Source organism: Hakea prostrata, unplaced genomic scaffold (assembly GCF_041222555.1).
Source record: "Hakea prostrata isolate BN-2017 unplaced genomic scaffold, UWA_Hpros_2 contig_21, whole genome shotgun sequence".
NCBI classification, from domain to species: domain Eukaryota; kingdom Viridiplantae; phylum Streptophyta; class Magnoliopsida; order Proteales; family Proteaceae; genus Hakea; species Hakea prostrata.
In genome coordinates this window covers 356,811-370,847 of record NW_028291140.1, presented here as the reverse complement: position 1 = coordinate 370,847, position 14,037 = coordinate 356,811, and the positions used below count along the sequence as shown (strand labels likewise).

Sequence of the window (14,037 nt, the reverse complement as noted above, 5' to 3'; positions counted from 1 at the left end):
ACCCCAGCTAAGGAATGTCCAAGAGGGATGCAAGACCTAATTACCACCAGAGAACCAAAATACCGGAATGGTGGAGGGAAGAGTGATTTGAGACCTACCCAAAAAAGTATGGTGCTATGACTTAAAGCATGTCTGCCAATAGAGACCAACATACATAGAGTTAGATTCATACATGCATTGTCTATTTCATATCATATTGCATTTGCTATGTCCTACAATCATGTTATTTGTGTTAGAAAAACTTTTTATAGTTTTATTTCATAATTACGCTAAAATATATCCTTTAATGGCATCTAAATAAATGCCACCAAAAATGTGTTGCAACAGCTTTTTTTTTTTCTTTTCTTTTCAAAATGATAAGCCCTCCTAACCTAGAGCTGAAACCATGTCAAAGTTGGATGTTAGAATTAGAGTGAAAAAATTAAACACAATTAACACTTACAACTTAATTTAATAGGAAAAAAAAAAAGGTGAACCGAGAGCTAAAGGTTTTCATACAACATAATCTAGTTTATACACATAAAAAATGGATAATTACCATTGCCTTTGAAGTGTAACTAAATTACAACCTTATCCTCTGCATTTCATGAAATTACTATTAAATTTTGTACTTTGTTTGTTTTTACTAGGAATAATTACTGGTGCCCCTTATATTATAGCTTTATTATTAAAAGAACCTTGCTCTTTATGAAATTACTATTGCCCCCCTCAGTTCTAACCGTGTTAAGCTATTTTTGCCATTTTTTTAATTGAGAAGGTCACAAATTATATTATCCTCACTTACCATATGAAATAATTTTGTAAGTGTATTTTTATCATTTTAGATTATAAAAAAATAAATTAAAAAAAAAAAAAAACACCCTATTGGTAGTAAGAACTTCCTGAAATTATTAACATCAAATTAGCCAATAAATAAATAAATAATAATCTATTGAAAGTAGAAACTTCTTAAATTGATAACATTAAAGTGAAAAGTAAATAACAAAAATTAGGAATTTTTTTTATTATCAAATTAAAAAATACATATTGATGCGTCCAAAATCTGCTCTGCCCTTAGATCACTGAAGAATGACCTGCAAAAACAATCGTCAGATGTGGCTAGACTGTGGGGGTCGGGAGTCCACCTCCGAAGGCTAAGTTAGTTGATGAACTGATCACAAAGGCTCTGCTTGAGTACAGAGCAGAAGTATGAATACGAATATTGGGAATACAATTCAGTTACCTTTCTTGTACGTAGGTCATGTCTTATATAGTGTTTACCTTCTAATCTCCTTCGTTGGATTTATTCGAGCCTTCTTCGGATGACCGTCCGATCATAACAATTAGATCCGTTGGGGATAGATCCGTTTATTGATGGGATAATGGATAACTTCCTTTGTTAGCACGATCATAGCTCGGCAATTATCCGAGTAAGCACGATCCCGTAAATGCCGTTAACCGTCTCCTTAATGATTCGTCCACTCCGAAGATTACGGATTCGGGCATGCTTGTTGACTGAGTCAGGTTTCTTCCTCAGTAAGTTTTCTTTAAATCCGGCCCGCTCAAATGTGAGTCGGTCCGTTTCTTCCTGACCGGGGTCAAAGGTTGAACCAAGGGTGAACCCGGTTCGACAACGGTTTTTCCTTTATCACATATAAAGTTGAAAATGAGTTTCCTTTTCTTTTCTCTCTTTATTTTAATTAGAAAAGAAGATTGTTTAATTAGATTTAAGTTTTCCCTAATTATTTAGGATTGTAATGTAATTTAATATAAAGTGTAAATAAGTAATATAAAACCATAGGATTAATTTAGGATTTTTAAATAAATAAAATGTGTCATATCATTATTTAACTAATAGTGTCTAACAATAGGAGACAACAGTAATTACAAGCAAAATTGGAGGTTAACTAAGTAATTTTTAAAAAAGTATAAGAGATGAAATAGTAATTAAACTATAGTACAAGAAGACAATAGTAATTATCCTTTTTTACTATTATTCTTGTTATTATGAACTGTTTATTAAGTGATGATGTGACATTTTTTTATTAATAATAATTTAAATTAACCAAATAGTTTTCTACCTTTGACAAATAATAAGTAAAAAATTTACCTCATTTGATTTCCCCCAAATTGAAGATATATTTTGATGAAGGATAAAATGGACCTTTTAGATTGACACTTGAATTTAAAGAAGGTAAAAATGATCTTTTTACACTAACACTTTGATTTTATTTGAAGTGTGGACAATAGTAATTTCATAAAGTACAAGGTTTAATTTGATATGTAATTCCACTTAAGAGGGCAATGATAAATAAGGGAATGAGAAACCATTCAATACCTTTACCAATTATAAAAAGTAAAAAATGAGGAAAAAACAGCCAATTATTGTTAAAGCTGATCAAATGATTAACTTTCAAGCGGCTGTTTAATTCTCCCCATATTTTTGCAGGCTCCAACGCTTTTTTTTTTTTTTTTTTTTTTTTTTTTTTTTTGGGTAGAAGGCTCCAACGCAGGGGCTCTCTTAATAGAAGGTTTCAACAAATTGAGGTTCATCATCGCTCCTCAGCATTAGTTTTTAAAGGGCTTCACTTGCATTTGAAGGAGTTGATTCATTTTGATCTTCCATGAATTCATTCCATTCTTGCATTTCATCCTCTGGACTAAATTCCTCATCGAAGTCAAGATCAAATGAGTCCACTAACGAATTGGCTACCTCCTTATTGTCATCTTCAATGGATTTGTTGATGAAACTTGCTTCCTCCTGATGCTGAGAAAGCCAGTAATCATGGAACCATGAGGAGGTTTTCACCAACTGCCACCACTCAGAGGAGAAATCCTCTACTAGGCGAAAAGCTGCGGGTACAAAGAGAGGGGCATTTGGGTTCAGTGTTGATGTTGTTCCAGAAACTATTGCCATTACCACTTCCTTTATCAATCCTCTCCTTTCTTTTTAACAAGTTCTGTGCATTAGCAAACTGGATGTCAGAACTAAGACAAGGGAAAGTGATTCAAAAACTTCATATCCTACAATCAAAGGTTATAGACTATTCAGAGCAAAACATAAGAAGGGGCATTACAGTGGGCAAGGTTCCAGCAATTGCTAAGGGTCATAAATCACTTATTATGTGTGACTCAAATTCTTATAAACTTGCATTGAAGATTGACCTGCACCGATATATTTGGTGAACAAGTCGAATCATCCACACCAAATGACCATTCTTATTTTAACCAAATAAGTCGAATTATCCACACCAAATGACCATTCTTATTTTCTAATGGGGGTGCAGTACAGTATAAAACCTGTTCACCCCCATTAAATTCTATACATATGAATTTTATGTTATTTTATGGAGTAATTGTGAGATTTGTGATTTTTTCCTTATGGTTTTGGGTGAGAGTTTTTATAAATCTTTAAAAGATATCTATTGTAATTTTCTCCTAATAGTTAAAATTCTCTATTCTTCTTCACCTGTAGGCATAACATCAAGGGCGGAGCTTCTCAAGGCTAGAGGGGCCAAGGCACCACCTGATTTTTGAAATCCCTATTCTCTGGCCTCTTTCCATCAATAAAATATCAACATTTAGCCCCCCCTTTCTTCCAAATTTTTAAAATTTCTCTAGAGAGATCCCTCGGCCCTCTTTCCATGTGTGAAATTCCAGTACTTGGCGCTTATTGGAGAAGATTTTTTATGGTAAAAACAATGGGTAAAAAGATCATTGTCAATAACTAGCTTTTAGCCTTTTAAGATATTTAACGAATCCATAGAAACCCAGGTGCACAATTCACCACTAATCTCCCCCCAGTTCTCCAAAAGAAAATGTTTAATCCTGGCTCCGCCCCATCATGACACATTGCATTAATGTATAAACTGCGTTAACCCCTATGTAGTTTCATTTTGTTTGATCAGTTTCTATTTGTGATTTCTTGGCGTTTAAGGTCCACCCTTTTAAGTCAGGGTTTCAAGGAACTCACCGTAAGACTAACCGAGGACCAGACATGAACAATTTTAGCATGATTACATCCCACACCTTGGAAACAGTGAGTTAAACATTTATAAATTTTTCTATGGTAACTATTCCTCTGCAGTCATCTCTTACAGAAGAACTCAAAAGTTTTAACCCAGAAACCGCAGCCATTCAAAGATTAGAAAGAGCAGAATAAGTGAAATCCATGGCAGATAACATAAAGAGAAAATTCAACCAAATGTTGAGGATGAGATATTCAGATTTCACAAGCAACACAAACTTCGCTACTTTTTCTGATTCCAAAACACTGACTGAATGCATTCATTCTAACAAAATCATTTAACAATTAAGAATATAAAACCCTAACAATAAGGTCATTTGATGGATGAAATCAGTAAGGAATCGAAATCCATATTCAGAACGTAACCATAGAAAAAAAACTACTCTTGTTACCTTTTGCATAAAAATCTCTGCAAATAATCCGTAAACGTGAAAAGAAAGGAAGAAAGTAGCAGTTCAAAGGGGCAGAATTGAGCCAACCATATATATATAGGAGGAGAAGGGCATCACGAAGCAAGTCCAAACTTGAGGTTCAGAAGCGCCGAGCTATTGGTTTGCGTCGGATGATCCACAGCCTGTCAACTTATTGAAACCGCGTAGTAGCCGGTCACAAGATTCTTAAAATATCATACTCGTTTATCTTATTGATGAGTCATAAGACAATTCAGGGTTCAGATGGTTTTTAAAACTAGGAATAGGAACTTTTAACAGCAAGAAAAAAATTTCACTGGCTCACAGGAATTTTTGTTTGTTATCAGGATCTTGCTTCAGTCCATGGTCCAGCAGCCATTTGATGGTTGCCACTGGTTGTATTTCTACTAGACTTAAGTGGTTTAAAATGAGTGGTTGGGATTTAAAACTTGATTACGTATTTACATGGCGACCATCCAACGGCGTGAAGCAAAATCATTGTAATCATATGTCAGATGTTGAACGAAAAGAAAAAATTCATAGATCTTGAATCATGCTATTTGGTATTTTTTTAAATTTAATCTTTTTTGGGGGTGAAGAGCTTTAATTATTAGGCGTGATAAGAATGATTTCATCATTTTCTTAATTGTTTCTAATTTGAATTCTTTTCATATTATTTGCTTCTCTTATTTGAATTCTTTCCATATTATTTACTCTTCTCATTTGAATTATTTCTATTCATTCCATTTAAATTCTTTCCATACCATTTCATCCTTTCATTTCATTAGTATCCTAATTTGGCTTGATTGGTTTCTCTATTAAATCATTTCCGTGTATTGTATTTCTAAACGAACATTTCCATATATTGTATTTCTATGTTTATATATTTCTTTTATTGTTCATAGTTACCTAACAGCATGGGATGTATGTTGCCTATATATTTGAAGGTCTCTCATATGAAATCATTCAACCATTTTCCTATTGAGGTTGTTTCTTAATATGGTATCAGTTTAACACACAATTATACATCTTAATCAGCCACGTCTTCTTCTACCTCCTCTTCAATAGCTACCAATACTAAGTCTGCTAATTTGGATTCCTTTCATACGGTTCACTCTTTTGCTGCAATTGTGGTCCCTTTAGTTGTTGCACCATCTTTCACCACAAATCAGTACCATAAACTTCTATCTCTATTGAAATCTGGTAACATTCCACCATTGGCAAATGCTGTAGATAAAGTATCTTTCCTATGGATTATTGATTCCAGTGCTAGTCTTCATATGGTTTCAAACTTATCTTTATTTCATTCAGATAGTCTTGTTCCCCACACCCAATCTATGTGTCTTCCAAATGGTGGTTTTGCTCCTGTTACACATATTGGGAATTGCAGCTCCATACTCCCTTTACCTCTCACAGACATATTACATGTTATTTCTTTTGGTTTTAATTTGTTATCTTTTACCTAACTTACCCAACTTCATTGTTTCATAACTTTCTATCATGATCATTGTGTGATACAAGACCTACACACGAAGGAGAAGATTGGGCTAGGAAAAGAGTACAATGGACTTTATTATTTAGAGTTGGATTATGTAGTTGCTGCTGTTGTTTTACCCGCAAAGGACATTTGGCATTCTCGTTTAGGCCATCCATATTTGAAAGTTTCTAGTTATATTGCACGTTTGGATCTGAATATTTCTTTTCATAAAGATTGTGTTTGTTCCATTTCTCCTTTAGCTAAGCAAATTCGTCCTCATTTTCCATCTAGTACAATTTCTACCACCTCTTACTTTGAATTGATACATTGTGACATATGGGGACCTTACTTCTTTCCCTCAATTTGTGATGCAAAATAATTTTTGACTATTGTGGATGATTTTTCAAGATGCACCTGGGTGTTTTTATTAAATCATAAATCAAATGCTTGGTCCCGATTAAGGGAATTTTTTGCTATGATCAAAACTCAATTTAGATACCAAATTAAACAACTCTGAACTGATAATGTCGTGAGTTTTTTAATTACCATTCAATGAGTCTTTTACAACCCATGGTATAATTCATCAACATAGTTGCGTTGATATACCCCAACAAAATAGGATTGTTGAACGCAAACACCGCCATTTTCTTAATTTAGCCTGTGCTCTATCCTTTCAAGCAAGTCTACCTCATAAGTTTTGGGGTCTTTGTGTTTTGACAGCCGCTTACCTAATTAACCATTTACCCACCCCACTGCTACATGGTAAGTCACCACTTCAAGTTTTATTTGGCTAGATCCCTTCATTCTCATCTTCGAACTTTTGGATGCTTTTGTTATAATCATAATCATTCATCCATTCGTCATAAATTTGATCATCGAGCATCTCCAGATGTTTTAATTAGGTATCCATATGAACAAAACGGGTATACGATTTATGATTTACAAACACATAAAGTTTACATTAGTTGTGAGTCACATTTATTAAAGATTCTTTTCCTTTTTCAAAATTGTCATCCCCATTATTTCCTGTTTACCCAATGCAGCTCAATATATTGATATGTTACCCATCTTGTCGGATCCACTCTTATCAACCACACCCTCTCCCCAACCGGTTGAAGAACCTCCTTCACCCACCCTCCCATCCACTAGCATCTCTCGGCCATCTCGGGTTCATCGAATGCCACCCAATCTTAAAGTATCATTGTTACGCCATGAATGACCACGCTCCTCCTTCATGCACATGTATTCTCACTCCTGAAAATTGTTTTTTATCTTATCATAGATTATCCTCACCTCATTTCAGGTATCTCAAGGCCATTAATGCTATAACTGAACCTAAAAGCTTTGTTAAGGCTATTATTTCATTTGATTGAAAGGAGGCAATGGATAGTGAAATTGCAACTCTTGACCTTAACATCACTTGCTCTATTGTTCATTTACCCCCAAAAAAGAAACCCATAGGTTGTAAATGGGTTTACAAAATTAAACGGCATTTAGATGGGTCAATTGAGCGTTAAAAAACGTGTTTGTTAGTGTTTGTGAAATTTAAAAGTAACCGCAAGCGCACGGTATCATGTAGCTGACGAGTCGATCTCAAGGAGATATGCCACTTATAATTCAACTTCTTAATAGTAATGCGAGAGTGGAATGATTCAATTTTTGTTAACTAATTAACTAAACTAAACGATCCTAATCTATACGTCTAATGCAATCGAATTGAAACGAAAAATAAATTAAACACAATCAATGCATAAATAAAAGACAAGAAAAAAATGCGAATACTAAAATTAAAAAGGAAAAAAAGTAAAACCAGTTAGTATGTTAAAGCAGTCAGTAAAATTTAGTTCATAGCTAAAATGCAGATGCAACACCACCCATCACCAGAAGCAGAGGCACGACTGTAGGCTTGCTCCGGTTATGTGGTTCGAGATGATGAATGAATAGGCAGAAAGTAAATAACAGAAAGTAAATAACAAAGCAATAAACAAAGCAATAAAAGGAAAATGAAGCCTTAACCAAAGAGAGGCACGATTGTAGGCATCTCTGATCAAGGATCCAGGGGAAGGGAGAACAATAAATAATGCTGAAAAGAAATCCTAAATTAAGAATATGGAGGGGTAGATAGAAGCGGGAATGGAGGGAGGAGAGAAGATTAATAAAGAAGGTTACTTACTTGCGAATTGAACAAACGATTTGAATCTCAACCAACCCTAACAACCATATTTAGATCTAGAATGATCTAAATCTGCAATTGCTAGACCTAGAGAAAAAACGAATCTAAAAAAAATTGAAACTTGAACTTGAAGCTTGAACTTGAATTGCATTACATAAAAAGATTAAACCTAAACATTGAATCTAGAAATTTAAATCTCACTAATGCAAGCAAAGAAAACTAGAGAAAACTTAAATAAACTGAAGAGAGAAGAAAGAATGCTTCTACTAAGCTCTAGAACATCTTCTCCTTTGATGGAGTATGCTCTCCTTTTATAGAGTTTACTTGAGATATGAAGCATGGCTGAATTTGAATAAAACTCAGGGTTTCTATCTGACTCAGCCAATTAGGGTTTTGACGTACTAATCGCGCCGACTTAGAGAGATTAGATGCATAATTCCACCGTTGGATTTGAGGTTTAAGTAGTTGTGAAGCTCTCCTCTAAAAATCAGCACGATTGGACATCGGATGACCGTTCGATGAAGGGTTTGATCGAAATTGGACAGAGGCATTCAAAAACGGGATTTTCCCTTTTTTTTCTTTCTGAATATAATTATTTTTCTTCATTTTCTTTCTTTAATTAAATCCAAGATAGGAGATAAGATATTGAGGTATGCAAGGACTCTTTTCCATTTGGACTCTCTCAATAATATCTCTGTAGATTTGATTTAAAATCGCAGCCGTAGATCAAATTCGCCTTCTTTATCTCGCCTTCTTTATCTCTTCAATATTTCGGAGTTTGCCCATAATCACACATCTCTAGCCCATCATGCTCCAGATCAGGCCCATTTTCGCATTTGAGAGTTTGAATGGATTTCTTGACGTGTAAAATAGCATGATTCAAGCCCAAAACTCCAAATATTTGCTTAAATCTTGAAAAGTCCTAAAATCTACAAAAACAACATAAAACCCAATGTAACTCCACTCTAAGTGTATAAAATGCATGTTTTATGCCCTAAGATTTCACACATAAATGTGCTCATCAGATTCCCCCACACTTAGACTAAGTTTGTCCTCAAGCAAAAATTAAAGAAAAATACAAATGCAGGTAAGAAACTAGTGCAACAAAATAAATCCTAACTCACTTTCGTAGGAATCACGGTTACACTTAGCATGTGCAACAGGCCTTTAAACCACTAGGTTACCCCTAGAGGACGAGTTTTGTCTCATGGATGTTTGCAGTGAATGTACATCTAAAATTCCAATTTTAGTTCAAAATAAAACATTGCAAATTCCAACTCTAACAATTGGTAAGTACTCATACAGGATCAATAGCTATGACAATTTTTCTCACCATTGATTTAAGATCCCCCACACTTAAACTTTATTACCCCATATTGATTCTTGAGACTTAGCATATATCTCAATCAAAGACTCACCTTATATCTTTCAAGTACACCTCTCCTTTAAGCAAAACCACTCATAAAGTAAGGGGACCAAGGACTAAGGTTTTGAAGTATTTTTGACCAAACAATTTACCAAGGCATTAATGACACTTGTATTTATTTCTCTCTTTTCTTTTGAGTAGTGAACTCTACAGTACTCCACTACGGTTGGCTTGAATGACATGGTGGAGCAAACACCAGAAACCCAAGTTACTTTATAGCTTTGCTTTGCATATGCCCACATAGACAGTGATGCGAGAGTTCTTTTCAATAATCTCCTTCCTAAGAGTTTCGATCAAGTCACCTTGATTCCTGAGTCGGAGTGCCCTGTCTAGTTCTAAGGAATTCAACTTTTACTTTCTACTCTTCTTCTTCTTCTTCTTCTTCTTTTTTTTTTTTTTTTTTTTTTTTTCTTTTGTCATATGCCATACACAAAATTGATTTCAACTTCTAGCCAAAGAAACAAGGACCCACAAAACTCATAGATGGTCCAATGCCTTAAGTTAAGGGCCTTTTATTTTTCTAAGGAAGGTCTCATCTCAACATATATACAAGTTACCTTCCTCTCAACAGGGTTTTTATGTGTTCATGATGAGTACCAAAATCACTCTCATTTCACACATCATTGCAATTGAAAGAATATGTATACTAACCAAAAGTCAAAGTTAAAATCTACAACGAAGCTATACCCCCCCCCCCACCACACTTAAGTAATGCAATGTCCTCAATGCATGCATGATAAACAAGGAAGACAAGTGAGGGGTATACCTTTCAGTCAAGATGTGCTTATCATGGGAAGCTTTAGTCTTATCTTCAATATCAATGTATGATGCGGAAGGCACTCCAAATAAGAAAAACCGTGAATTGAAAAATCATCTCTAAAGATCTCAAGAAAAACATTCACAATGTTAAAGAAAATTCTCATCATACGTTGAGGTTTTCTAGAAGGTTTTGCATCTTTCATAAGATGAATATGATGTTGTTCAATGGAAGAGCTTAGACCTTTGATATGAGTGACAAACCAACCCAATGCTTCTCTATTATCATTCAACAGTGTGATCAACTCTTCTGCTTTGTCAGAAGTTAAATCAGAGACAACAAGGACAAGAAGAGTATTATCTTGTTCCAATAAAGCATACTTCAAATTAGAAGGCAACTCTTTCAATTCTAACTTGGGGGCTTCAATTATTGAGGGCTTGGGAATGGAGATGGAGATGTAGACATTTAATAGGCTCCAAAGGTGTGTGAAAATTTAAGACTTCAGAAAAGAAAGTTTCACTATCATCATCCAACATATCCATACATTCTTGAAATTCATAATAAAAATCAATCTCAAAGTTGGTAATCACATCATTAGGAAAATCAAAAGATTCCTCAACTATAGTATTTGACTCATTCTCAACTTCTATGGGTTTCTCAGACAAACCTTTATTAGGAGATACTTGAACATTTTCCTCATCACAGTGGTCACTAATCTCGCTCTTTTCATTAATATGTGACTCACCTGTTAAATACCCTTTCCCACTTCGCAATGCAGACACAGAATTAATTGAAGCTAAAGAAGAAGGGGATGATTCAACTTGGTTGACTTGATTTGGTAAATTTGATGGTCTTTGTTGAATTTGAACCCTAGGATTTAACTCAGGTTGGCTAGGCATTTTACCTCTTTCTCGCTCAGACAAAGCACTTGCAAGAGTGGAAATTTGTTTTTCCATATTATGCATAGAAGTCATGAATGTGCTGGAAAGTACTTCCACATTCTTCTCTAAGAAAGAGAGACAAGAAAACTCTGGATTGTTACCTCTGTTGAAACCCAGTGATGATTGATTTTGTGAAATGAAAGGCATATGAGGCACAATAGGAGAATTGACAGGCCTAACTAAATTGGGATTCTGAAAATTAGGGGCTTGAGGGAACTGGACATTTTGATTATAAGAAAATTGTGTACTTTGTTGTTGAGAGACACCAAAGTGATTTTGTGTGGAATAATTGCTTAATCCATTTTGGTTTTGCCCTTGAGACCATGAATAGTTAGGATGATTCTTCCACCAAGGATTGTACGTGTTACTATACGGGTTTGGAAACATCGCACTAACATTTTCATGTTGGCCTCTAGAATAGCTAGGACATTCCTCAATTACATGTGTAGGAGAGTGACAGCATGCACACATAGCAATAGATTTGTCAATAAAATGTGCTTGACTAGGTGGTGGTGGTGCAGCTTTAACTACCAAAGTCTCTAACTTTTTCAAAAGATTATCTATTTGTACTTCCTTATGAACTTGGCTATCAACAAAATATCCCCTACTAGTCCTTTCAGATTCTTGGGTTGACTCCCATTCTCTAGTTCTATCTGCTAGGTCTAAAAGAAATTCCCAAGCTTCGGAATCATCAGTGAATGATGTAAATCCTGTGGGGCACATAGATTCTAAAAGTTGCTTGCTTTGATAATCGATACCCTCATAAATTATTTGACATAAATGCCATAATTCTATACCATGGTGAGGGCATTCTTGGAGAAGGCTTTGGAACCTCTCCATTACCTTAGCAAATGACTCATTGGGTTTCTGACGAAATCTAAGAATATCATTTCTTATTTTATTCGTCTTAAAGAAAGGAAAGAATTTCTTCAAGAATAGGATAGTAAATTGTTCCCATGTGATAATGCTATCCCTAGGTAAGCTATAAAGCCACTTTTTAGCTTGATCCTTTAATGCAAATGTAATGAATCGTAGTCTTATGGCATCATCAGTGAGTTGTTGTACCTTCATAAGGACACAAACCTCCTCAAACTCCCTAAGAAACAAATATGCATCTTGATCAGGTAACCCATGAAATTGGGGTAACATAGACAGATAATGAGATTTGAGCTCAAAATTATTACCCTTCACTTCAGGTAAACGTATACAAGAAGGTTGTGCAGATTGGGTTGGATAAAATCTATCCCTAAGACTCTTAGGTGGAGGTGGTGGAGGTAGACCTTCCATGGTCAAGTTAGACACTCGGACAATTCTATTTGTAGAATCACGAGTCCAGACACAGATGTATTAACCACCTAATGCAATTAATGTCTCTTATGAAAGAACGAGATTTTTTTTAAAATAAATAAAGTAACTAAAGAATAAAAGAAAAGAAAAAAAAAATAAAGGGAAAGTAGTGAATTTCCCACCACAAAGATTGAAACAATGGTTCCAAAGCTATAAGGTTGCCGTATAGCTGAGCGCTGTATAGGTTTGACAGCAAGGGAATCCGTATAGTCTTCGGAGCCACCTACAATCGAATCCTGGGGATTCTGCAGTAGAGTGGGGACTACTATACGTTTTTGTTTCTACTCAAGTTAAGAGTAATATCTTTGAAATTTTATTTTTATAAATCACTTCAATTTACCTAAGAATTAGAATAAAGTGGACTAATACCTCCCCGGCAACGGCGCCAAAAACTTGTTTGTGAAATTTAAAAGTAACCGCAAGCGCACGGTATCATGTAGCTAACGGGTCGATTTCAAGGAAATATGCCACTTATAATTCAACTTCTTAATAGTAATGCGAGAGTGGAATGATTCAATTTTTGTTAACTAATTAACTAAACTAAACGATCCTAATCTATACGTCTATTGAATTGAAACGAAAAATAAATTAAACACAATCAATGCATAAATAAAAGACAAGAAAAAAAAATGCGAACAATAAAAATAAAAAGGAAAAAAAAGTAAAACCAGTTAGTATGTTAAAGCAGTCAGTAAAATTTAGTTCATAGCTAAAATGCAGATGCAACACCACCCGTCACCGAAGCCAGAGGCACGACTGTAGGCTTGCTCCGGTTATGTGGTCCGAAATGATAAATAAATAGGCAGAAAGTAAATAACAGAAAGTAAATAACAAAGCAATAAACAAAGCAATAAAAGGAAAAGGAAGCCTTAACCAAAGAGAGGCACGACTGTAGGCATCTCTGATCAAGGATCCAGGGGAAGGGAGAACAATAAATAATGCTGAAAGGAAATCCTGAATTAAGAATATGGAGGGGTAGATAGAAGTGGGAATGGAGGGAGGAGAGAAGATTAATAAAGAATGGTTACTTACTTGCGAATTGAACAAACGATTCGAATCTCAACCAACCCTAACAACCAGATCTAGATCTAGAATGATCTAAATCTGCAATTGCTAGACCCAAAGAAAAACAAATCTAAAAAAAATTGAAACTTGAACTTGAAGCTTGAACTTTAATTGCATTACATAAAAAGATTAAACCTAAACATTGAATCTAGAAATTTAAATCTCACTAATGCAAGCAAAGAAAACTAGAGAAAACTTAAATAAACTGAAGAGAGAAGAAAGAATGCTTCTACTAAGCTCTAGAACATCTTCTCCTTTGATGGAGTATTCTCTCCTTTTATAGAGTTTACATGAGATATGAAGCACGGCTGAATTTGAATAAAACTCAGGGTTTCTATTTGACTCAGCCAATTAGGGTTTTGACATACTAATCGCGCCGACTTAGAGAGATTAGATGCATAATTCCACCGTTGGATTTGAGGTTTAAGTAGTTGT

The 14,037-nt window shown here is 34.8% G+C and overlaps 1 protein-coding gene and 1 non-coding gene across 2 annotated transcripts; one reads left to right on the top strand and one right to left on the bottom strand.

Moving 5' to 3' along the window:
* Positions 1-2,554: 2,554 nt before the first annotated feature.
* Positions 2,555-2,896, bottom strand: LOC148999244 (protein EARLY RESPONSIVE TO DEHYDRATION 15-like). The gene has a single exon (XM_089141347.1). It carries the CDS (start codon positions 2,894-2,896, stop codon positions 2,555-2,557), a length of 342 nt encoding a protein of 113 aa, XP_088997473.1.
* A 9,087-nt stretch (positions 2,897-11,983) lies between these two features.
* LOC148999243 (small nucleolar RNA R71) lies at positions 11,984-12,090 on the top strand. Its single transcript, XR_016170988.1, has one exon. It is a non-coding gene; the product is annotated as a small nucleolar RNA R71 (small nucleolar RNA).
* The last annotated feature ends 1,947 nt before the right edge of the window (positions 12,091-14,037 follow it).